Source organism: Equus quagga, chromosome 17 (assembly GCF_021613505.1).
Source record: "Equus quagga isolate Etosha38 chromosome 17, UCLA_HA_Equagga_1.0, whole genome shotgun sequence".
Lineage (NCBI taxonomy): Eukaryota > Metazoa > Chordata > Mammalia > Perissodactyla > Equidae > Equus > Equus quagga.
This window is the reverse complement of record NC_060283.1, coordinates 27305413-27329692: the sequence shown is the minus strand read 5'-3', so window position 1 is coordinate 27329692 and position 24280 is coordinate 27305413. Positions and strand designations below refer to the sequence as shown.

Sequence of the window (24280 nt, the reverse complement as noted above, 5' to 3'; positions counted from 1 at the left end):
GCGATGTGTAGGTCTGTGCCTGGGATGTGAACCTGTGAACCCTGGGCCGCCAACGCGGAGCGTGCGAGCTTAACTACTACACCACTAGGCCAGTCCCTTTTGGGCATTTTTGGGTAGGCAAGCTTCAACTTCCTGAGACAGTCTTCTCTGACCCTCCCCCAATTGAAATTATGCTCCTCCAATTATTTCTCTCATAGCCTACATATTTTTTCCTTTAAAACACTTGTCACAATTGGTAATATATTCAAACCTTTATTAGATTTTAGTGGAAAACTCCATGAAGTCAGGAACCCTGTCTGGTTTGTGTGCACAGTGGACCAGGCACCCGCCATGGTGTCTGGCATAGTGGGTGTTCCCTGAAAGTCAGCTACTCTGATGAGTCCTCCAGCAGCGCTCCTCTGTCACCAATACAGAGGCCCCCCCCCCCCCCCCCCCCGTGGACTTCGGGAAGCGCCCGCATGAACCAGGGCAGCCTTCCTGAGCAGAACCCTCCCCCGACCTACCGAGCTGAAATGTGGACTATGCAGTGGCAACTCTGGTATCTTCCAAAGAATCTGCCCGGGGCAAATTCCTGACCCTGGAAAAGCTTTCTCTATCCGCCCCACTCTGAAACCTGCTACGCATTTTCTGCATTTTCGCTCTAATGCCATCCATCTGATGCTCTTCCTACATTCTAACCCAGAAACAGCTTCCCCCGCTGAGGTTAACCCCTCTCCCTAACTCAGACCAGTTTTTCCACCTGGGATTTCTTGAGATCTTAAAAACATAGCTGTTGAATCAGAATACTTTACTCAGCGGCCCGTCAGGAATGCTGGGGCAATGTCCAGAGGCCGCGGAGAAAGACACAGCAGCCTGCGGAGGAGACAAACCCTGCCTGCTCTAATCTACCCTCTGCAGGGAGCCAGAGTTATCTTTTAAAAGGATAAATCTAATCTAGTCCCTCGCATTCACTCTTCTCACTGCCTCCAGGAGAGAGTCCAAACTCCTTAGCCCACCTTGCAAACCTTCACCTTTCGGTTCCAGCCCATCTTTCCAGCCTCATCTTCCATCTGCTTCCACCCCATCCTGAACTCAATATTCCAGATACTCTAGACCGGAACTATCCAATACAGTTCCCACTACCCGCATGTGGCTGTTAATTTTTTAATTAATTAAAATAAATTAAAAATTCAGTTCCTCAGTCACACTAGCCGCATTTCAAGTGCTCAAAAGCCACATACACCTAGTGGCTACCGTATGGGACAGTGCAGCTACAGAATACTTCCATCATCGAAGAAAATTCTATCAGACAGCACTGTTTTAGACAATGAGACCCACTCACCATCTTTTAAAAAACTTTAGACAATTTACACATAAGTACGTTCTCTATAATTTTCTACCATTACAAAACTCTCCTTTACCAATTCTACACCTCTCCCGAGAGATAATCACCAGAATCAGTTGGGTGTGTATTCACTCTCTCTGAATATTTTGTGTGGCCTGCACTTTGCTTTTTTCATTCAACAGTGTCTTGCAGGTCTTCACATAAGAACACATCTCCGTCTACCTTGTGCTTTTCTTTTTTTTAACATTTTATTTTTCCTTTTTCCTCCCCAAAGCCCCCCCCGGTAAATAGTTTTATATTTTTAGTTGTGGGTCCTTCTAGCTGTGGCATGTGGGATGCCGCCTCAGCATGGCCTGACGAGCAGTGCCATGTCCGTGCCCAGGATCCGAACTGGCGAAAGCCTGGACCACCAAAGTGGAGTGCGCGAACTTAACCATCCGGCCACGGGGCTGGCCCCTACCTCGTGCTTTAATGTTGTAGAGTAATCCATAGCACGATGAACTTTAGGTTATTCAACCATGGCCCTCTTGACGGACATTTGTTTCCAGTTTTCCCTTATTGCAAACAATACTATTTGCAACCTTCTTTGTACCTTTTTCTGCACTGGGACGCATGTTTGTCTAGGATGGATACCAAGAAGTGGAATTGCTGGGTCACTAAGTCATATGCTAACATCTCTGGGGCTTGGCACACCCTGGTGCTCCTGCCAAGAATGGCTCTCCACATGACTCATTCCTGCTCATCAAGACCAATCAAGTGTCATCGCCTGGTGAAGGGTGGTCTCTCGGCCTCTGTTTTCCCCTAATACCTCATAGCCACATTGTATCCTGTACGCTTAGGGCTCTGCCTTAGTTATCTTTGTATTCCCAACACCCAGCGTAGGGCTTACCATCGAGCAAAAATCCAAATGTTTTCTTGACTGGATGAATGAATGCATAAGTAAATAAACAAACGAAGGCACAGTGGTTAGGACATTCCAGAAGCTCAAGGTGAGTGAGTCTGTGAGTGTTGTGAGCTTGGGATTTGGATCTGTCTGCCACCTGGTGCCCCGGGCCAAGCCGCCTCTCTAGGTTTCTGTCTATCCAGTTCTTTGACCTCGGGCATCTCATCCTGAACTCTGTTCGAGTTGGGTACCGTACCGCACTGACAGAGCCTTGTGAGTGTGTACGGGCTCTGGCTGTAGAGCATAGAAATTGGCTTTCCAAGAGCAGCCCTGTCTCCTTTCACCTTTGAAGCAGCTCAGTATGCTCTGGGTTTTCGTTTATTTTTCCTCCCTCCAGTAACTTAGGGGCAATTAAGATCAGCTGCTATCTGCTTCTGGCTTTGAACCCAAAGGAAGCCAGATGTTTCCACTCGGTATCCCCTTCTCCTTGTGGTCTGATGAGCAGCCCTGTTCTCTGAGTCTCTTCATGGCCTGCTTCCCCAGGTCCCAGAGCCTGGCTCGCAGCCTTTACTTTTAATGGGGTTTTAATAGGTGCCTCCTGTAATTAATTTCATTCTTGTGTTTTCACACTTTCTGTCTAGGTGCCTAAAGGCCCCCAGGCACTAGGTGGGATGTTAACTGATTTTAAATAATGTAAAACACTGTGGCTGTCATTAGACATTACCCCACCACTTCTCATTTGCAGCTGTTTAGCAATCATTCATTAGCTGGGGAACAAGGCTCGTTTGGGAGGTCAGCCGGGCCACCTGTCATGTTTCATAGAGGTAGATACAGAGACATAGAGAAAAAGGACTTGTCCAAGCCCCAACAAAGAGTGGGTGTTGAAACTGGTTCCGGAAACCGTCTCCTGCTGGGTACACACCCTGTGAACGCCACTGCAAGGATCCACTACGCAGGGATGATTCGCGCGCGTCTTGGGTGCCCACGGGCAGTTTCACCCTCCCACTAGGACCGCGGAGCATGTCAGCCCGCAGCAGCTAATATTATCACCTGAAATTACCCCCATTCATTCTCTTCAGGCCCCTTTTTCATTTTATGAGCGGATTTAGCTGCCTAAACAACGCGTCCGTGACTTCTCCCGGATTTAGAAACAACCCAATTTTGCTATTTTTAAAGCTGGCGTTTCAAAATCCGCGCACAAGTACTCACACTCCTCAGGGAGTTGGGGGTGGATGTAGGGGGTGGGAACGAAGAGTACGTGCTGGAGAGAAAGCAGCGTGGCCCTTGGCCTCCCAGAGCGCCGCGGCATCCCCCTGGGGGCGCACTCCCCGGAGCGCGAGGGGGGCTCTCCAAACCGGAGCGAATTTGCGCCATCTGGACCCTCGGAGCGCTCTGTGCGTCGGACCCAGCCGACCTGCGCCGCCTCTCGCCTCTCGTGCCAGGCGGAGGGCACGGCCGCTGGGTCACCCGGCCCAGGAGCGAGCGGGAGGGGCGGGGAAGCCGAGCAGGTGGCGATTAGGTCAGCCTAGGAACATTCTTGGACCGCTCCAGTGGATATAAATAACACACCGGCAGGCTCCGAAAAATCCCTGGGGTGGGGGTAAGGGGATGAATGAGAAGGGATTTATGAAGGGTGGGGTGGGATCTTGGCAATCTGGAAAAATCTACTAAAGCTGGTGACTGACAAAGCGGGTGGTGGGGAGAAGAGATTTAAGAATGAATCGTGGGACAAAAGCTGGGAATAACACGGGGGGGTGGAGCTCGTGGCTTTTTGCCCCACCCCCCCCACCGCATGTCTGACCCAGTCCTCAGAAAGCGCCCCCAGATTGGAAGGCAGGGCTCGGCAGAGAGAGGGCACGGCTTTGGAGTGCGGGTCCTGCCCGACTACAAATCTTGTGCAAGCTGCTGAAGGTCTCCGAGCCTCAGTTTCCGCATCTGTACAATGGGAATCCTAATGCTTACAAAGGGGTGGTAGTGAGCCTCGCCGGAGCTACCTTCTAAGAAAGCTGTGCTCAGCAAAAACATGTAGGGCAGTGTAGCCCCCGAAGCGGCCCCCCAAGGGGTGCCCGTGCAGGCCCGATCCCTTCCAGCTTCCACCGGTCTCCCAGGCTCTGCAAAGGCCGGGGAGGGGCAAAGCCGAAATCTGACTCCTTCTAGCGGCGCGGCGCCACCCTTGGGAGTCGGCCCTGGCGCTTCTCAGGCGAGAGCCGAGACCCCACGGCCTGCGCCCCGGGAGCCGCCGGTGGCCGCGATGCCTGCGGTCCCTGCGCCCTCGCCGCCCGCCGGTGGGGTTGGGGCCGCGGTGGCGAGGAGAGGGCGGGGCGGGGGGCCGGGCTTCCCGGGGGAGGGCCCGGCGCGCTCCGGGAGGCGGTGGCCCCGGCCCGGGAACGGCAGGACTCGGGCCGGAGCGTGGCCGGACCCCCGCCCGCCAAGGCGCGCAGGGAGGACGCGGTGAGTGCTGCCCCGGGGCGGGGGGGACCGCGGGGAAGGGGCGGCAGGACCCGTGGCTGGAGCGCGCCCTCTCCTCCTCCCGCTCCTGAAGTTTGCGACGGGACCGACTCCCGCCCCGGGAGCCCCCGGCCAACCCGCTCTGAGCGAGGTCGGGAAGAGCTGCAGCCGAGCCGAGGGGGCGTCTCCTGTGCGGCGCCGCGCACCCCGCAATTTCCCAGGCCGGCCGGGGGCAGGGGGACGTCGGGGCTGGAGAGCCACCCCAGCTCCTGGGGCGCCTCAAAGGCCCCAAGCCGCCCTGGGGCCCCAGAAGGGGCCTCGCTCCCCGGCGATCTCTTGCCCTGTGCAAAGAGCCCCAATTCCTGGGGCGCTGCCCCGGGCCACCATCGGCAGTCCCCGGCCGGCCTGGCCCAGGCAGGGTGCACCCCCTCCCCTCAGCGGTGATCGGCTGGCCCCACCCCCGCCGAGACCAAGTTCAACAAGTTTGGCCAAGAAGTCCTAGAGCCTCCATGGCTAGGCCTGGCCCGGCCGCTCCGCGTGGGCTCCACGGCCGAGCTGGGCAGCGCCGGGCCGGCAAGCGGGGCCGGTCGAAGGGCGCCGTCCATGAGGGCTGAGGCCCCAGACGGGCAGCCCCTGGCCTCCGAGGTTTGGTGTGCGTCATCGGGGAGCAGGCACCTCAGCCGGCAGGTCGGGTTTCCAAAAGTGCCCCTTTGTTATGACCCTCCCTGGCCCTGCCTCCTCCCCTTCCCCCGCGCCACCCCTTCCCCCAGCCTCGGCCGCCCTGGCTGCTGGTTCCAGCCGCTCTAGCCTAGGTGCCCCTCTCTGGACCAGTCCCCTGCCCCCTCCTGTGCCTTCAAAGCCCAAGCTGCGGGCCGACCGGGAGGGGCTGCTGGGAGAAGAGGCCCCTGGGCGCAGCCTGTGACTCAGGACCGAGGATGGGCAGGGCAGGATGGCAATGCTCCCTCCCAGGGGCATGCCCCCAGCTTCTGGGAAGGATGGGGGCTAGTGTGGGCGCCGATACCTACCAGCTTCAGGTGGGGAGAGTGGTTCTTCCCTGAACCTCGGGACTCCCTACCTTGGCCCAGGCAGCTATGAGGAGACCGTGCCAAACCCCAGTGGACTCCTCAGGGCCCCGTAGGTGCTGGCTCTCTGGGCTGGAGCATTCATTATCTGCTTTCTGAGCTCCTGCTTGCGGCGGAGTGTGTTCTGGGGACCGATCTGGGTCTCTGCTGAAGTCAGGAAGCCCAGGGTGCTGGCCCTCCTCATCAGGGGCCCAGGCACAAGGCCACCCCCACAGCTCGATCAAGCCCGGGCTCTGGGGCCTGGCTGTGCCTGGGGCTTGGGCTTGTGTTTGCTCTGGGAGGCCGGAGGGAGCAGTGCCAGCCCTGCACACACAGCCCGCTCTGTTCTGGGGCCAGAGAGAGGGAAGGGTGGGGGGCAGCTCTCCCGGGAGCCGGAGCATGGAGCTGGAGCAGGCAGGGGGCCCAGGCCCCTGGATGCCTGACTGGGACAGCTCCAAAGGGCCTGTGATTTACAGCTGCAGGTCTGTTTCTCTCCATCTGGTTGGCAGTCCTTTCTGGGCAAATGGGAAGCAAGGTGAAGCACTGAGGGCCCTGGTGGGGCCAGCTGCTCTGCCCTCTCCTGCTTGTGCCCGGCCACCTCCATTGCAGGCCCGAGCTCTCCCTCCTGTTGGCTCAGGGGTGGAAGCTCCCTCAGGCTGAGCTTGCTCACAGCTGCCGTAGCCAGGGGGTTTCCTGGTCTTCAGGTGAATGTCACTTGTTTTTTCATTCAACTACTAACTCCAGTGTCTGGAGAAACGCAAACTGGACCCCCAGGAAGTCTCTGTCAATGCCTGGGGACCGTTCCTGTCCTGTCAGTCACAACCCAGTGGGATATATACCCTGACTGAGGGGTCACAAGGGGCTGTGGGAATGAGGATGGAGGAATGGGGGGTGACCGTGGAGAAGATGCCTCAATTTGAGTTTTGAAGGATGGGTAGAGGTCTGTGATGGAGCTCTGCTTTAGGAGCAGTGGACACAGACTCTGTCCTCCTGGGCCTGACAGTGTCCCTTGGGCTTGCTCAGGAAGCGATTTCCTTCTAGGGGCTTGAGTCCATGCTAGGGACAGCTGAGACCCTGCCTGGAGGCAGAGGGGAGCGGCCACATGCCTCTGTGTCCTCTAGCCCCTGGGTGGTGGCTCTGCGGTTGGAATCTGCCTTGCTCTTCTCTGCGATTCTGGAGAACACTCTTATAACTGGCCGATCACCTGTCTGACTCCCCCATGCTGCCCTGGAGTCTGGGCTTTGTGAGGGCGGGGCTGGGTTGCTCATTACCCACAGAGCCCAATGGGACCTCAGTGGATGCCGTGGGACAGGATGAGTGTCTCCTTGTCACTCTTGGGCCCATCACATACTTGGTCAATGCTGGGTTGGGTCTTACCTCAGCCCTAGCACAGAAGCAGACCAGGAGGCGGGATTTCCATCTTTAGAGGGAGCTGAGGCTCTCCCTTGGGAGAGGACAGTAAAATGCACTTGCTCAAGCTTCTTGGCCAAGGGCTTCTCAGGCCTCCTGGCTTCCAGTCTGCTCTTCCCAGCACAGGGAGCTCTGGGGTGTGGCTGGGTGCAGGCTGACTTGGCCTGGTCTGGTAGAGGGTCGCCTTGTTGTTGAAGGAAAGGCCACAGGGCCCCGGCTTGGGCAGGCATCCTCTTCTCTCATCTGCAGTTGGGGGAGTGGGGCCCTCTGCCCACCACCCACCCCCGCCTGCCATCTAATCCCCAGCTGGATCGTGTGACCCGCCTGGCATTCTCCTGGCTGGAATCTGGCTCTTCTGACAGCAGTTGCTATATCGGGGGAGCTGGGCACCGCCCTGGCCTCACCAGGCCCCCGCCCTCACCCCCTCCTTTGCTCTTGTCAGCTTCAAGCAGACTCACAGTGGCAGCTCTGAGAGGTGGACGGCCAGGTCCCTGAACTGATCTGTAGGCCCCCAGGTATGTGGGGTGAAGTGGAGGGGAAGGGCAGACCCCGGTGAGAGGAGGAGCTTGGAAACTGCCATGCTCGCCCCTCTCCTGGCCCTTCCTGGGGACTTCCAGACCTCTGCCTGCTAAGTCATAGCTCTGACGTTTAGTTCCTTGGGTGGTGGGGACGGTAGTGCGGGCAAAGCCCAGGGGTAGGAGAGGGTCTTTTCCTGTCCCCCAAAGCGTCTGTTGGCTTCCCTGCTTACCCCTCTGCCCTTCCCAGGCCCAATCCGCCACCATTCCGTGCTGCGGGGACACCATGGCACCAGAGGAAGACGCTGGAGGGGAGGCCCTGGAAGGCAGTTTCTGGGAGGTGAGCAGCTGGGTCCCTGCTTTGGGGGTGGCTCTGAAGTGCCCACCCCACTCTGGGAACAGCCACCTGTCCAGAGGAGGAGCCTCGCTGTCAGCCCCAGGCCTCAAGGGAGCTTCTCCCGGGTGACACCATCTTTCTTGTGTATGTCCCAGGCTGGCAACTACAGGCGCACGGTGCAGCGGGTGGAGGATGGGCATCGGCTATGCGGGGACCTGGTCAGCTGCTTCCAGGAGCGTGCCCGCATCGAGAAGGCCTATGCCCAGCAGCTGGCCGACTGGGCCCGCAAGTGGAGGGGTGCCGTGGAGAAGGGTGAGCCCGCGCTTGGGTCTAGCCAGGAGCAGAGAGCCACCGGGGGTGGGAGGACCAGGCACAGCAGTTTCTTTTTGCACATCTGGTCGCCTTCCCTTTAAAGAGAGAAGATCCTCCTGGTTATTCTCATCGCCATCCTGTTAGAGTTTGCAAAGTATGGTCATGAGTTATTTTGGTATTTCTAACAACGCTTTGATGATGATGGTCCTGTTCTACCCATTCTCTAGAGGAGAATCCGGAAGTTCAGAGAGGCTAAGTGACTGGTCTGAAGTCACACAGCTAGGAAGAGCTGAAGCCCAGTCCTTTTGACTCGGGCACTTGGGATCTTTCCAACCTAACAAGCTGCCTTCCTGGAGGGCAGACACTGGCTCTTCCCCTGGAGGCAACAGAGTGTAGTGGTTTATGCCGTTGACCTGGGTTCGAATCTCAGATCCACTTGTAGCTGTAATGCTTTGGGTAATTCACTTCACTTCTCTGGGTCTCCGTTTCTTCGCTTGTGAAATGTTGATCATGACACTGTCTTCACGGTGGGGGATAAGGAGGATCCAGTGAGATCTCGTATGTTAGGGCACAGAGTCGGTGTTCAATCGGTAGGAGCTGACATCGTTCCCCCTCTGTGCCTGGCACCCAGAGCAGCACCCACTGAGGGGGGGAGCTTGTTTCCAGGGGCATCCCTGGCCTGCCCCCAGCCCCGTGCCTCCCTGCAGGCCCTCAGTATGGCACGCTGGAGAAGGCCTGGCACGCCTTCTTCACTGCGGCCGAGCGGCTGAGCGTGTTGCACCTCGAGGTTCGGGAGAAGCTGCAGGGGCAGGACAGTGAGCGGGTGCGCGCCTGGCAGCGGGGTGCCTTCCACCGGCCTGTGCTGGGTGGCTTCCGAGAGAGCCGGGCTGCCGAGGATGGCTTCCGCAAGGCCCAGAAGCCCTGGCTAAAGAGGCTGAAGGAGGTGAGCCTGGGAGAGATGGGCCTCAGAGGCAGGCCCCTTCCTGGGGCTGCAGGGGGCTGCAGCGGGCCAGGGTGTGGTGTGCAGGGTCCAGAGTTGTCCCCATGTGTGCCAGGTTGAGGCCTCCAAGAAGAGCTACCACGCAGCCCGGAAGGAGGAGAAGACTGCCCAGACTCGGGAGAGTCACGCGAAGGCGGACAGTGCCGTCTCCCAGGAGCAGCTGCGCAAGCTGCAGGAGCGTGTGGAACGCTGCACCAAGGAGGCCGAGAAGGTACAGGCTGCAGGACTGGCCAGCCCAGCTCAGGGCTCCTGAGGGCCTTTTCCAGTCCCCAGCACTCTTTTTTTTTTTTTGGTGAGGAACATTGGCCCTGAGCTAACATCTGTTGCTGATTTTCCCTTTTGCTTGAGGAAGACTGTCGCTGAGCTCACATCTGTGCCAATCTTCCTCTATTTTATGTGGGAGGCTGCCGCAGCGGTGCTAGGTCCTTGCCTGGGATCCGAACCTGCAAACCCCAGGCCACCGAAGCAGAGCACATGAACTTAACCACTACACCACCGGGCTGCTCCAGCACTCTTATTACTCTAATCCCCACCTGCCACGCTCTCTCCACCTTATCCAGGAACCTGAGCAAACATGATGCTTTACCCGAGGAAAGAAATGGTGCCATTTCAGGCATTGGGATAATTTTAGCAGTTGACACCTTCCCAGCTCCTTTCCTTTCACAGTGTACCACCTGCGACGAGTTCTCTTGTTGCCTGCTCGGCCAGAGCGTCCTTTCCTCCAGCTCTGCGTTTCTAAATCCTCCCGTCCTCTGAGTTGCTGGTCCGTTTCCACCTCCTCCCTGAAGCCTTTTCTGATTTCTCCCCACAGGTGGACTTCATCTCACTCTCCACTCATCAGACTTTTTTTTTTTAAAGATTTTATTTTTCCTTTTTCTCCTCAAAGCCCCCCAGTACATAGTTGTATATTTTTAGTTGTGAGTCCTTCATAGTTGTGGCATGTGGGATGCCACCTCAGCGTGGCCTGATGAGCAGTGCCATGTCCACACCCAGGATCTGAACTAGTGAAACCCTGGGCCGCTGAAGCAGAGTGTGCGAACTTAACCACTCGGCCACAGGGCCGGCCCCCTAAACTCATCAGACTCACATTATATTTTTTAATTTTTATTTTATTTTTTACCTTTTTTTTTGAGGAAGATTAGCCCTGAGCTAACATGTGCCACCAATCCTCCTCTTTTTGCTGAGGAAGACTGGCCCTGAGCTCACATCCATGCTCATCTTCCTCTACTTTATATCTGCTTTATATGTGGGACGCCTGCATGGCTTCCAAGCGGTGCCATGTCCGCACCCGGGATCCAAACCGGCGAACCCCGGGCTGCTGAAGTGGAACGTGCATACTTAACTGCTGTGCCACCCGGCTGGCCCCTCATCAGACTCTTAAAGCTGCTGTGTCCGAATGTCACTCCCCTTATTAGGCTGCTGGGGTCCTTGGGGGCAGGAGCCCGGTTTTAGGACGACTTGCCCCTGGTGCCTAGCTCAAGGTCTAGCCACGGTGGTTCCCAGGAAATACTAGTGGAGTCCTGAGCGGAAGAAGGTCTTGTCCTCACCAGGCCTCCTCCTCGCCCACTCAGGTGAAAACCCAGTATGAGCAGACGTTGGCAGAGCTGCATCGCTACACCCCGCGCTACATGGAGGACATGGAGCAGGCCTTCGAGAGCTGCCAGGCCGCTGAGCGCCAGCGGCTTCTCTTCTTCAAGGATATGCTGCTCACCTTCCATCAGCACCTCGACCTCTCCAGCAGCGAGAAGTATGGCCTGCAGAGTGGGCATGGAGGTGGGGGGTGACGCTGGGGGGTCATCCTCCATCTTTCCTGGGTTCTGGCTGGGCTGAATGAGATTGAGGGGTGCAGGGGCCCAGGGCTTCCCAGCCTGAGGGTTGTGCCTTGGGCCACAGGTTCCAAGAACTCCACCGTGACCTGCATCAGAGCATTGAGGCAGCCAGTGACGAAGAGGATCTGCGCTGGTGGCGTAGCACGCATGGGCCGGGGATGGCCATGAACTGGCCACAGTTTGAGGTATGTGTTCCTAGCTGGCTGGGGCTGGGAGGGGGGTGGGCTCCCACTGGGCTCAGCCTGGACTCAGGAGGGAGGCTAGGCTAGGGCTTGGGATCAGGTGAGTGAAGGCCGTCTGGATGACCCTGGCTGCCACCACTGCCTGCAGCCCAGCCTGACCCTAAGCACTGTTCCCACAGGAGTGGTCCTTGGACACACAGAGGACAATCAGCCGGAAGGAGAAGGGTGGCCGGAGCCCTGATGAAGTTACTCTGACTAGCATCGTGGCCACAAGAGATGGCGCTGTGCCCCCATCCCAGTCCCTGGGGTCCCCAGGGTGAGAGCCAGGAGCCTGGCTGTGGGAAGGAAACAGCTCTGCCCCCTGGCCTCCTTTCTGCTGTCTCCTCCCCTTCATTCCTGTCACACCTGAAGTGGGTTGAAAATTTGGGCCAGAGACCTTAGGACCCACTTAGCAGTTGTAATGATACCAGTTTTCATGGTGGTTTAGACTTTCCAGGTGTTTCCCACGTTCCCTCTCATCTACTGCTCGTGTGAGCGCTGTGTGGCAGGAAGTACACCTGAGCCCACAGGCATGCATGGCAGAGTCAGACTAGAATCTTCCAGTTCTTCCCCACCTGCTGTCTCCCGGGGTTCCTCCAGGGGGTGAGCCCTTGGCCCTGAGTCCTAGGCCCAGTCGCTCAAGGTGTTCCTTGTGCCTTGAGCCTGCTGCCTGTCTCCCCCTCCAGTGGTGGGCAGGAGGAGGAGTGGTCAGATGAGGAGAGCTCCCGGAAGGCTGCCACTGGGGTGCGGGTGCGGGCGCTCTACGACTACGCTGGCCAGGAAGCTGATGAGCTGAGCTTCCGAGCAGGTACCGTGGCACCCCTTTCCTGTTCCTTCCCAGACTCCAGCCCGCCCACCCCCTTTATTAGCCTGAACAGGGATGTGAAAGAGGGAAGCCAGATACCGCTTCTCACGGGCCAGTTCTCTGACTCTTAAGGCTGCTCTGGGTCCAGTCCTCGGGCATCAGAGTCAGAGCGTCTGCCTGCCTCTCAAAGTCACCGGCTGGGGCCTGAGCGCTGCCTTCAGGGTCTGGGCTGGAGTGGCTTGCTGACTTTGACCTCCCTCTGCTTGAGCCACGTCTCTTCTCCTAGCTCGCCTCCCATACTATCCCCTGCCCCTCAGTCCTTGACCCAATTGCAGGAACAGGGGCCAGGCCAGGGCGATTGGCAGTGACCAATTCCCCTTCCCCCAGGGGAGGAGCTGCTGAAGATGAGCGAGGAAGACGAGCAGGGCTGGTGCCAAGGCCAGTTACAGAGTGGCCGTATTGGCCTGTATCCTGCCAATTACGTGGAGTGTGTGGGGGCCTGACCTGCCCTCACAGCCCTTCAGCCACGTTTTTCCACCCTGAGTCAGAGCCCAGCTTCTTCTGGACAGCCGGACCTGAGGGCCCTGAACCATCGTGCTGCTGCTGCCCCTCTGTCCCCCAGGAGGGAGGAAGTCCTGGGACCCAGGGAGGGGAGGGGCCTGCGTCTAGGAAGGGACTGGTAGGGAAGAGCCAACAGAGTCTAGGCTGAGGGGAGATCAGGAGGTGACAGAAGGGCTCAGGGGTGCCTGAGCCTCCCCAGGAGCCTTTGGGTCTCCCCAGGAGCCATGGACGCAGTTCCTGGTCTCTTGTGTTTTGGGGCTCCTAGGGGGGGCTTGGGGTGAGTGTAGTTCTGGACTAGCAACATCCTCTTGTGGCTTGTTCTAGTGTGTATTAAACTTGGGGGGAAAAAAGCGCCGTCAGGCTTGTGTGCGTCTTTTTTGATACTCCACCCATACCAGCCTCCAAAGGGCATCTGGAGAGAGGCACCGAGCGAGGGGAGGTCCCTGGGCCTAGAGTTATGCGGGCGGGGGTTGGGCAAGGTTTGCCGGCTTGTACCTGCCCTGCAACTTCAGGACCCTAAACTGGGGGGAAGGGACTCGAGATCAGGCTTGGCGTAAACCGGCCAAGGCTGGAGGCTGGGTGCCGAGTTCTGAGCTGGGCGGGAACCCGGGGAGCCTGCCTTCCCGTTCAGGTCGGTGGGACCATGAGTGCTTGGTAGGACTGTTAATCATTACTCATCCACCGGGAACCGGCTCCAGCTCAAGCCCGAGTCCCCGATGTCGCAGCCCGCGCCTCCTGGGAGATGGCTCCCCCTTCTGGGGTTAGCAGGGCGTTCGGGCAGCGCTCCGGCGAGGTTTGGACCAGCCCGCGAGCCGTCCCTCCGCGCCGGCTGCGGGTTGGCTCCGCCCTGGCTGCGGATTGGCCCCGGCCTGGTGCAGCGTTGATTCGGGCGACCAATGCAGAGCCGAGGCTGCTGACGTCACTGTTGCCCCGCTGGCCGCTCATTGGTGCAGATCGGACAGATTCCCCCACCCCTCGGCTGGCAAGGGCACTGCTGAGACCAACCAGGTTACTTCGCCTTCCCGGGCGCGGATTGGCCCGTGACGGGACCTGTTGGTCGCACTGGTGTCTGGGAAGGAGAGAAAATGGCGACGGAGCCGAGCAAGACCGAAATCCAGACTCTTTTTAAAAGGCTTCGCGCAATTCCGACCAACAAGGTGCGGGAACGGGAGGCGCGCGGGGTGTGCGCCGGCCGAGAGGGTCTCTCCGGGGCCTGGCCCTCCCGGGGCCTGAGGGAGGGAGAGCGGCGGACGCGGGCTGCTTTCCTGGGGTGTCAGCACCCGGCCTCGGCTCGGGGCCCCTGACCGTCGCTCCTCTCCTCCTCCGCCTAGGCCTGCTTTGACTGTGGCGCCAAGAATCCGAGCTGGGCCAGCATCACGTACGGCGTTTTCCTGTGCATTGACTGCTCTGGGGTGCACCGCTCCCTGGGCGTCCATCTCAGCTTCATCAGGTGGGGGCCCCGTGCGGCTGCTGGGCTGCCCCCGGCCGGCCGGGGCTGTGTGCTCAGCACGGGAGAGCGGCTGCCTTGGCTGGGACCGCCCTGAATTCGGCATGCGAAACCTCCCGGCCCGGGGTCTGCGGCCGCCCGCGGGAGGGAACCGCCTGTGCGAGCCCCTTGCCACAGGGGCGGTTCGTCTCCGCGCCTGGGTTAAAACTCCCTTTTTTCTTGGCGGTCAAACTCGACACTCCAAGCGTTAGTTTCGGGGAAAACTTAGTTGCATTGACCTTGTTGTTGCTGATACATCCGTCGATACGTCGGAAGCGAGACTGGCTGTCGTTAATGGGGAAGCCAAGTCCAAGCTTGAGCGCCTGAGAATTCGACCTCCTTTCGGATCTGGGAAATAATTAGTACCCTTTTGAGTAGATGAGTGGACAGCAAAGCTTTCATAGACAGGGTCGAGTGGAGGGGTGGTGGCTGATTAATGTTTCCTGGGCGCCTATTGCAGCCCGAGGCCAAATGACAGGTGTGGGTCTGCCAGGGACGCGTCCCCTGGTATCCGCTGGTGGGTGACACGCAGCCCTTGCAGGTCCACAGAGTTGGATTCCAACTGGAGCTGGTTCCAGCTGAGGTGTATGCAGGTCGGCGGGAACGCCAATGCGGTAAGGCTCCTTACCAGCCTCCGGCCCCCATTTTCCGCCTGGGCACTAACTTTACAGTGACTTCCGGGGAGGCCCTCTCAGTTTCTCTGTTCACAGGGTTCTCTGGTCTATATCAACACTGCGCTACTCTCTAGACTTGGAAATTGGTCGTTGTTCTTCTCAAAGGGGCTTCAGATTAAGGCTAAACGAGACACATGTTCTCGGGGAAAGGCCAAGGGAGTTGGGGCCTCCACAGTCCTCCAGGTCTTCAGGCCTGGATGAAGGATGGGCACAGTGGGGACGGCGTGCTGTGCTCAGGCGGGGTCCAGTGAGGGCTGGGTTCAGCCAGCCAGCTCAGAGGGTGGGAAGCTGCGTTCTTCACAGGAATTTCTGAGGAGCTTTACTTCTGTGAAAAACTGGTATCAGTAGAGCGTATCATCCTGTCTGCATACTGACCGGGCTATTATAAGGGGGTGCTTCTTTTGCTCTGGGGAGATCACCTGGAGCTTGCTCGCCTCTCCTCTTGGCTCTCCAGACAGCTTTCTTCCGCCAACATGGATGCACAGCGAGTGATGCCAACACCAAATATAACAGCCGAGCTGCCCAGATGTACCGGGAAAAGATCCGGCAGCTGGGGAGCGCGGCCCTGGCTAGGCATGGCACTGATGTAGGTGCCTGTTCCCTGGGCTGGGTAGCGGGGTGGGTGGGAATCTTCAGAGCCCTGGGTTTCAAGGCTGTCTTCTCCCTCCCAGCTTTGGATAGACAATATGACTAGTGCTTCCGGTCACTCCCCAGAGAAGAAGGACTCTGATTTCTTCACAGAACACACTCAGGTGAGTGCCCACAGGAATGTTGCCCACTGTCGTTCCTGACAGGTGGGTTACTTACCGAGGCCAAGGCCTTCTGTGGTGTGGATTCCATTCGCCTTGGTGTGATACCTCAGACGGCATGTCTGGGGTCCACAGCTGGGTAGGTGCAGGTGTTTCCTTCTCTCATGAGTGGGGCTGCAATGTGGCCCTCCTTAGGAATGGACCCTATAAACCGGGGTGTTAGGGAGAAGGAGAAGTTTCGTGAAGGCTCAAGAGGTGTCAGGAATGCCAAACAACTTTTCCTGGGTTTTTCTCCTATAAGAAGGGCGCTGTGTTTGGGGACAATGAAAGGATCCCCTCCCCAGCAACCCAGCCCTGCGAGGCTCCCCGCTGCTGGCACTGGGGGCTGTAGGCAGACTCTCTGTCTCACTGCCTGCTCCTCCACTTAGCCACCATCCTGGAAAGGCCAAGTCACTTAACCTGTCAAAACCTCAGCCTCTAAAGTGGAGATGTATCTACCTCGTTGAGTTTGTTGTGATAATTAAACGTGTTTATGTGTGAAAAGCCCTGTGACTTGTGTCTGGCACACGGTATGTACCCAGTAGCGGTTAGTTGTTAGTAAACTAGGGGAATGGGCTCTGGCTCTAAGTAGATAGTGGAGGTAGCTGCTAGTTTCCTGCTTTTTTCTTCCATGGTGAATAGCAACTATAATTTTACTCACTAATCTCTAGTCTCCTTTCCTCATGGGCTTGGAGTAGGGCTTTGTTTCCACACGGTACTTGTAGGGGCTCGTGCTCCTTGCCACCAGGAGTGACTCACTGAGGCTTCTGTGATCTGGCCTCCTTTTCAGCCCCCTGCCTGGAATGCACCAGCCACTGACCCAGCAGAGACCCAGCAGCCAGCCCCGGCAGAGAGCAGTGGCCTGGCACGTGAGTTCTTCCTGGATTCCAACCAAGTGCCCTGGTCCTCAGGGCTGGGAAGGGGACACCTGGCCATGGGAATAGGAGCGGGACATCTCCTCTATCTCTGGGGGGGCTGGGATTCTTTTCAATCCCTTGGAGGAGGTGGTAGGCATTCCTTTTATCTTTCGGTGGCCTCAGGAAGCTGAGGAAAGCAAGTGCCCCTACTCTTGTTCCATCATTTCCTTTGAGGGGAGGTCAGAGGAGGCTTTGAACTCTACATCTAATTCCCACCATTGTGTCCACAGAGCCGGAGCACGGCCCCAACACGGATCTGCTTGGCACCTCACCCAAAGCCTCTCTGGGTCAGTATGCCTGCTGGCAGGTGAGGGGTGTCTGGGAGAGGGTGGACCTCAAGGACTGTTTTTAGATCTGCTGCTGCCTGGTCAGTGGACTGAGGCCCCAGGAGACCGAGCATCTGACCTTTCTGGAGTGGGGACTGGCGTTGAATTCGTGGCTGCAACGTCAACTGCCAGGACGTTAGAGCCAGGCCCTTTGAATTGGTGAACCTGGGTGCGGTGGTGCAAGGCCTGGGGTCTGCCTCCAGGGGTGGGGCTGGGCCTAGCCAAAGGGTGGTGAGGCCAGCATGAGACTGGACACCTCACCCTGGGGTCTGAGGCAGGATTGGCCTGTGTGGTCCATTTCATGAGATGGAGGGACAGCTCTGAGCTGTTCGTGGCTGGAGGTGACGTTGCCCTTTCTCAGCCAGTCCCTGTCCTGTCTTTCAGGTCTTTTCTACTCTTAGTGTCCTTCAGACTTGCTTCAGGGTGAACAATCCATGTGTTGACTTTCGTTTGTTCTGATGACTCTTGGGGGTTGGGGCAGGAAGCCAGCAGAATGACTGTCGAACTGAGCCCATGAGAAGGCTGGCATGGCTTGGTCTAAAGTGGGGCTCTGTAGAGGCCTCTGAGATAACTTGGGCCTCTGGGCTTAGGAGCTATATGGAGGCTCTGGCCTGGGCCCCTTGTTAGCCACAAGTCTGTTTCTCTCCAGAGTCCATGTATCTGTCACCTAAAGGGGCCCTTCCTGCCAGAGGTAATCAACAGCCGCTTGGGGAGCCCAGGCTCTTGCACGCCAGCTCCCTGCTTTAGGAGCTGAGGCTGGTGTTTGGCATCTGCTCCCTGCCTGGCAGTCTTCCGGTTGGTTCAGGGACTTCGACCGTCTGGCGCGTCAGGTCTAGGTTCTCAGTCTGTTGGGAGTCAGTAGCCTCCCCTGACCTTGTCTGACTTGGACTGTCCCTGATGCCATCGGTTGGAACTGGTGGTGGCAGCTTTGCCTTCCCCTGCTTGAAGCTGTTCTTCTTAGAAGTTCTTGCCAAGAAGCTGCATGGTGTGGATTGAGCTGCTGCCTCTGACCTCCCTTTGTCTTCACTCGTGCCCCGCCCTCTTTCTCACACAGAACTGAAAACCTCCCTCATTGGCAAGAAGAAGCCAGCAGCAGCTAAGAAAGGGGTAGGTGGGAGAGGCAGGATGGTAGACTGGTTGGGAGCTGAAGTCCCACTGCCGGCACTCACCCCTCGACCCTACCGCTTCCTGGCTCTCTGACTTTGACGGAGGTACTTAACTTCTCCGAGCTTACCTCTGAAGGGCCGTCAAGATACCTGTCTTCAAGGGACTCCTGGGAGCAGTCAGTGAGATCGTGTGCATTGAGTGCTCGGCACGTACTGCGCCTGGTCAGCGTTAGCTGCTGTCCTCAGGCCCTGAGGCCTCTGCTGGGGTTGTGTGGGCCACGTCATGCCCTCCAGCAGGAGCGCTGTCCTCCCTCGACCATGCTCACTGGGTGCCTGTTTTTTACCCTCAACTTTAAGAAGAACCCCTTTCCTTGTGGGTGTGGTTAGAGTACCCATACCTGGGAGGGGATGGAGGACATTGTGGTTGGCAAGGCCTCTGTCATGTGCTTCTCCTCCCAGCTGGGTGCTAAGAAAGGCCTCGGGGCCCAGAAGGTGAGCAGCCAGAGCTTCAGCGAGATTGAGCGACAGGCCCAGGTGGCAGAGAAACTCCGTGAGCAGCAGGTGGCTGATGCCAAGAAGCAGGCCGAGGAGTCCATGTGAGTGTTTGCCGGAGGGGCCCCGGCTCATGAGGGGTTGGGTGGGCAGGTAGGACAGGTCAGACTGGGTGCCGGCTCTGACACGTTTGTTCCCTCCAAGGGTTGCCTCCATGCGTCTAGCCTACCAGGAGCTGCAAATTGACCGGAAGAAGGAGGAGAAGAAGCTACAGAATCTGGAAGGGAAGAAGCGAGAGCAGGCAGAGAGGCTGGGCATGGGCTTGGTATCCCGAAGGTGAGGCTCAGCTCCGGGGTGTGGCCGGGCAGTGCCATTGTCTTTTGGGAACCATTGCAGGTTCTGCCCAGCAGTTTGGGGTTGCAGGCTGAGGCTTCCTCTGAGGCTGAATAGATGGCTTTGCTTGTTGTCTTAAAGTGCCCGGTACAGTGCTTGGCACATAGGAGGTCTGTGCTCCCTAAGTATTTGTTGAGTGAGTGAAACATAGGATCAGGTGCCTTTCAGTATATCTAAGAGACCAGGGAGGTGCTTCCTCAGGGGGGTGCTGACGGCGCTTGGAGTCCTGTGACAGGTTGTCATTTCTCCTGACCTCCCTGAGAATTGCAGGGCTTTTAGCATCCCTAATCCCTGTCCGCTAAATGCCATTTGTGCTGCCAGACACGGTAACGCTTGGAAATACCCCCAGGCATTCAAACGTCCTTTGGTTGGGTGGTATCCTTCCTGTTTCAGGACCATTTTCTTAAAAAACCACAAACAGGGGCTGCAAACCAGTTGTTGTGTACATTTTGTTAGCTCTACCCCAAGTTAACTTCTAGAGATTTTTGATCTCTCTCAAAAATTGGCATATCTGACAGTGCCAGGCCCAGCAGTCCTGGCTACCGTTAGCTTGTGCTGAGTGGCACACTCTTCCATTGGTGTTATGTACTTAAACACGACAGTCCTGTGCAGGAGGTGGTGTTACTCCTTTCCAAAGATGAGAAAATTGAGACTCGGCAATTAAGCAACTTGTCTGAAGCCCGCAAATCTAGTAACTGGCACAACTAGGTCTTGAATGTAGAACTATTTGATTCCAAATTCAGTATGTTTGGCCATTAATCCCTGCTTCTCTGGAAGAAGATGAGGCTGGGTCTTTCTACATGATCTTTCAGACCATGTGCCCGTTGGATTTAGGTTCTTCCCTTTCAGTCTGTGTACTACTTGTAACCCTCAGCTAATTGAACATGAAACATAATATTTCAATCCCAAAAAGGATGTTAGGTCTCCTTTCCGTCCCTGTTTTGGTCCCAGGAATTACTGGGTTAAAGGGTATGAACAATTTTTCAGCTGTTTTTTTCTTTTTTGTAGTGCAGTAGAATCTTTTACTTAAATGCAGCCCACCCTATTTAAAGCTCTGTTGCAAAATACTCACTCCTTGGGGTTCTGGCAGCTAAAAGCTATAGATATTTTTAAATGTATTTATTTAAATAAAATTAGTCCTTAAAATGCCCCTGTGGAGCAAGATACTGGAGGAAAGAGAGGCCTCGAGAGGTGGTCCTGTGGGCCCAACTCAAGGCCTCTTCTCATTGGGAACCAGACAGCAGATACAGGCCTTAGTGCAGAAAACCAGGCTCTGTGCTTTTTTTTTTTTTTTAAGTGGGGGAATGGGGTAATTAAGAACCTACCCTTTGATGTCGTTAGCCTCCTTTCCCTGGTTGTGGGCATTTTTCGTCTTCCTTTCTGTGTGTATGTAGCCATCTTCGTGAAGGATGTGGCTCATAGGGCAGCAAGGCCGGCAGTTGTTTTCCAGGACAGAGCACCACCACTGGGTGCACGTTACTGTTAAACTTATAGCAGGCAAACGGTCATTTGCCAGGGAAACACTACTTTGAGAAAACAAAGCTGATGTGCAGACACTTGAGGGCGCACTCTCCAGTTCAGCACAGTTGTCAGCGCTCCCTGCTGGGTCTGGCCCAGCCTTGGGCATGGGTGGGGGTGGAAGGCTCTGGGTGGCGCCCAGAGAAGGAGAAGCCAGGTCTATGCCAACAGCTGGGCATCTTCTCCTGTGTGGTGACACTAACGCTCACCGGCGCTCCTGTGGCCTGGCTGTGCTTTCCTCCATAGCTCTGTCTCCCACTCGGTGCTGTCTGAAATGCAGGTGATCAAGCAGGAAACCCCGGTGACTGCAAAGTCCTCCCGCTCGCAGCTGGATTTGTTTGACGATGTTGGTACTTTTGCCTCTGGACCCCCAAAGTAAGGTCATTGTTGGGGTGCACACTTTGGCTACCACGTTCCTCGTCAAGCTTCTCTGAGCCAGTGTACTGTCTCCCTAGGTACAAGGACAACCCCTTTTCCTTGGGGGAAAGTTTTGGTTCCCGCTGGGATACAGATGCCTCCTGGGGTATGGACAGGATGGAGGAGAAGGAGCCAGAAGTGACCATCTCAAGCATCCGGCCTATCTCAGAAAGGTGGAGTGGTCTAGGGCAGCACTGTCCAGTAGAACTTTCTGTGATGCTGGAAATGTTCTGGATCTGCACTGTCCCATGTGGTAGCCACTAAGTATGTGGCTCCTGAGCCCTTAAACTAGCTAGTGCAACCAAGGAACTGAATTGTTAATGTCATTTTAATAAATTTAAATAGCCACGTGTTGCTAGTGGCTGCCGGCTTAGACAGCACAGGGATCGGGCTTTGGCTCAGCTGTGCTTCCTCAGCACAGAAGGCCTAGGAGCTGCTTTTGCTCGAGGTCCATTTCTCTGGCAGGAGGGGCCTGATTTTATGTCAGTTCTGACCTCCTAAGGGATATGGGTCTCTGGCTCCTATTTTATTTATTTTTTAAAAAGCTTGTTTCACGTTAATCTGGGCAATGTGTAATTGATAGGTTATTTGCAGATAATCCATTTGTAAAATGAGGACTTAAGTAGTGACTTCACAGGGCTGTTCTAAGGATTAAATTAATGAAACTATAAACACACCCAGCCCAGTGTCTGTGCATATCAGTGCCAGGTAAGAGTGAACATATGCCTTTTCATCCACACTGGGTTGCTTTTGAGAGTAAAAGGGGGTACTATTAATTACACCAGGAGAGTAGGTATAAACCCACGCAAACCGAGACATGTGGTCACCCTAACGTTAGGCCAGTCATAACTAGGAATAGAGTAGCAGGAGTGATATCATCACGTCCTGGACCTTGGTGAGGCGGTAGTGGTTTGGGGCAGAAGTCTAGGCCCCTCCAAACCGTATTTCCACACTGCCTAGTGGAGGTGACAGAGCTCTCTACCTCGGCTTCACTGTGGAGAAGGGAGGGGCCTCATCCAGGGGAGAGGGCCCCTGAGTCCCAGAGCCATAGTCAGATGGGGCCACTGGTGGTTTTTTTTGGCCTCAGATAGTAATGGGAAGGGTCAGAGATGTCCCACGTCTACCCTGCAGAGTCACAAACCGGAGGGAAGCAGAAAGCCGGAGCTCAGGCCTCGAGTCCAGTGAGGCGCGTCAGAAATTTGCAGGAGCCAAAGCCATCTCATCTGACATGTTCTTTGGGCGGGAGGTGGATGCCGAGGTAAGCAGAGTTGTCCACCCTGAGCCTGGAAGCCGCAGGCAGAAGCAGGAGCTTCCTCCCTGCTGCTCCGCTGGGCTGCAGCACCAGGGTGTCCGGGCCTGTGTGAGTTCTTGGGTCATGGGCCACAAGATCCCACCCTTGCCTTTTCTTCATCCCAGTATGAAGCCAGGTCTCGGCTACAGCAGCTCTCAGGCAGCAGCGCCATCAGCTCTTCAGACCTTTTTGGGGACGTGGATGGAGCTCATGGAGCAGGTAGGGCCCCAGTGGTGTGGCTGACACCAGGCAAGGCCTGTGAGCAGAGCTGGAAGGCCCTGTGGAGTGGGAAGGGCTCCCTGCAGGGCTGTGGGTCAGCCCTCCCCTTGCTTTGACAGGTAGCGTATCTCTGGGGAACGTGCTCCCCACGGCTGACATTGCCCAGTTTAAGCAGGGTGTCAAGTCTGTGGCTGGGAAGATGGCTGTGCTGGCCAATGGTGTGATGAATTCTTTACAGGTGAGGCTGGGGCTGCTTGCCCTGGGGTGGGAGGGCCTTAGGAGCAGTGCTTGGAGGTTGGCCTTCTCCACCTCATCCAGACACTGCTGTGGGGAGCCCCTCAGCCTGAGAGCATGTACTTTCCTGGAGGGGCAGCTTTCTTCCTCTGAGCTTGGCACCAGGGCGGGCCTCTCCCTAGGATGATGCCACGTCTGCACTGATTTTCCCCTAGTCTGTCACCTGTACTGCTCTTTCTCCTCCCTCCCCAGTTTCGGTGATTCAGGCAGGGCTTCCCCCTTGGGATCTGGCCACAACCCCTTTCCTAGGTCACAATAAAACAGGAAACAGTCTGCCATGGTGAGACTGGTGCCGGATTCCCCGCCCGAGTACCCCAGTACCGTGGGCTGTGTTGCGGGGAGGGTGCACATGCTGGGAAGCTGCTGCGACTTAGAGACTGACTTTGTGGTTTTCTCCCCCATCCCTAGGATCGCTATGGTTCCTACTGATCCAGGCTTCATGGCTTAGGCCTATGGTGGTGACAGCAGCAAAACCCCATGACTCCCAGCCCAGGGATGCTTGCCTTGTGGAAGCTGGGGAGGCATTATTACTTTGTATGTGTGGTGTGTGAGTGGGGTGGCCTTTGAGGATCTCGGGTGAGGGGAACCGGCGGTACCAGCCCTCGACCTCTGCCTATAGATGGAGCCCTTTATTCACCGCCCCCCGCCTCACTGTGTGCTAGATTATTGTCCTTTCAGTTCTGCCCCCACAGTTGCTGCTCACTTGTCCTGCCACACTGGGAGTGAGGGGTGGGCATTCCTCAGGATAGCTTATTCTGAGTCCAGCCCTTCCCCAAGTAGGGAAGGTCAAAAGTGCAAGGCTTTTTTGCCAGCTCTAGGATCCTTCCAGATCATCGGGGGGTTTGGGCCCCATTCTCTGGAACCAGTGGGGGCGTCTAGAAAGAGTTCTGCTGTAGACCAGCCCCCAGGGGAGGGAGGCTCTGGACTTGCTGCTGCTGTTGCTGCTCCAGTGGCCTCTTCTGGGCACCAGGAGAGGGCAGGGGAGGGGAAGGGCCTTACTAAGGGTAGAAACTTGATGTGGCACCTAAAGGTTTCATTTGGGACCAGCCTGGAGGCCCAAGTGATCTTCTGTCTCATCACCCCTTTTTACAGTGATCACTTGGAGGATTACTTCTCCTCCTGGGTGTCCGGAGTCCTTCCATACCATCCATTGTGGACCGCAGGACCCTCTGTCCCTTCTTCCCCTGCTTGGTGGGTCTCATCTGCCCTGTGCCCTGCTCTGGATGCTGTGAGCGTAATGCTGGCCAAGGAAGCAGAGGACATGAGGGACAGAAGCAGGCTCCTGGGGCTCAACTTTCTTCCTCTGCATCATCCTGGGCTTAGAGGGTCCTGGACAGCACCCACCAGTGAGAGTTTGAGGCGCCTACAGAGCTGCAGGCCTGCCCCCGGCCGCTGGGCCATGCACTGTGTCATCCTTGGTGCCATCTTTCCCTGCCGTGCTGGCAGTCTGGGCTCAGCCCACCCCCTGTGGGTTGATGGTTGGGCTCCCAAGCAACACAAACCACTCTTCCCCCAACCCCCTCCCCCAAAGGGACGTGACTTTCTTTCTGGACTGTTTGTATTGAAACAAAGTGGTGTCAAATAAAGCCCCGATGGGGCCCTGGGCCCCTGTTGGTCTGAGTGAAGTAGTGTCCTCTCTGGATCCTGCCTCCC

The 24280-nt window shown here is 56.7% G+C and overlaps 2 protein-coding genes across 4 annotated transcripts; both read left to right on the top strand.

The window, feature by feature from the left end:
• The first annotated feature begins 4502 nt into the window (after nt 1-4502).
• Nucleotides 4503-13060, top strand: PACSIN3 (protein kinase C and casein kinase substrate in neurons 3). 2 transcript variants are annotated; one of them, XM_046644699.1, is made up of 11 exons: nt 4503-4658; nt 7569-7641; nt 7892-7981; nt 8134-8290; nt 8998-9233; nt 9346-9501; nt 10862-11037; nt 11184-11304; nt 11481-11617; nt 12027-12148; nt 12533-13060. In XM_046644699.1, the coding sequence occupies exons 3-11, from the start codon at nt 7928-7930 to the stop codon at nt 12646-12648; spliced, it is 1275 nt and encodes a 424-aa protein (XP_046500655.1). In that variant the 5' UTR covers nt 4503-4658; nt 7569-7641; nt 7892-7927; the 3' UTR covers nt 12649-13060. The 2 variants fall into 2 exon arrangements, with proteins under 2 accessions (XP_046500655.1, XP_046500657.1); XM_046644701.1 differs by lacking the exon at nt 4503-4658 and adding an exon at nt 5187-5342.
• A 641-nt stretch (nt 13061-13701) lies between these two features.
• ARFGAP2 (ADP ribosylation factor GTPase activating protein 2) lies at nt 13702-24252 on the top strand. Of its 2 annotated transcripts, XM_046644697.1 has the most exons (17): nt 13702-13863; nt 14038-14156; nt 14734-14806; nt 15321-15452; nt 15538-15618; nt 16445-16523; nt 16802-16858; nt 17547-17588; nt 17952-18004; nt 18463-18599; nt 18700-18831; nt 20653-20781; nt 20862-20996; nt 21955-22081; nt 22240-22333; nt 22453-22571; nt 23036-24252. In XM_046644697.1, exons 1-17 carry the CDS (start codon nt 13792-13794, stop codon nt 23054-23056), a joined length of 1602 nt encoding a protein of 533 aa, XP_046500653.1. In that variant the 5' UTR covers nt 13702-13791; the 3' UTR covers nt 23057-24252. The 2 variants fall into 2 exon arrangements, with proteins under 2 accessions (XP_046500653.1, XP_046500654.1); XM_046644698.1 differs by lacking the exon at nt 17547-17588 and having other exon boundaries at nt 13703-13863.
• Nucleotides 24253-24280: the final 28 nt, after the last annotated feature.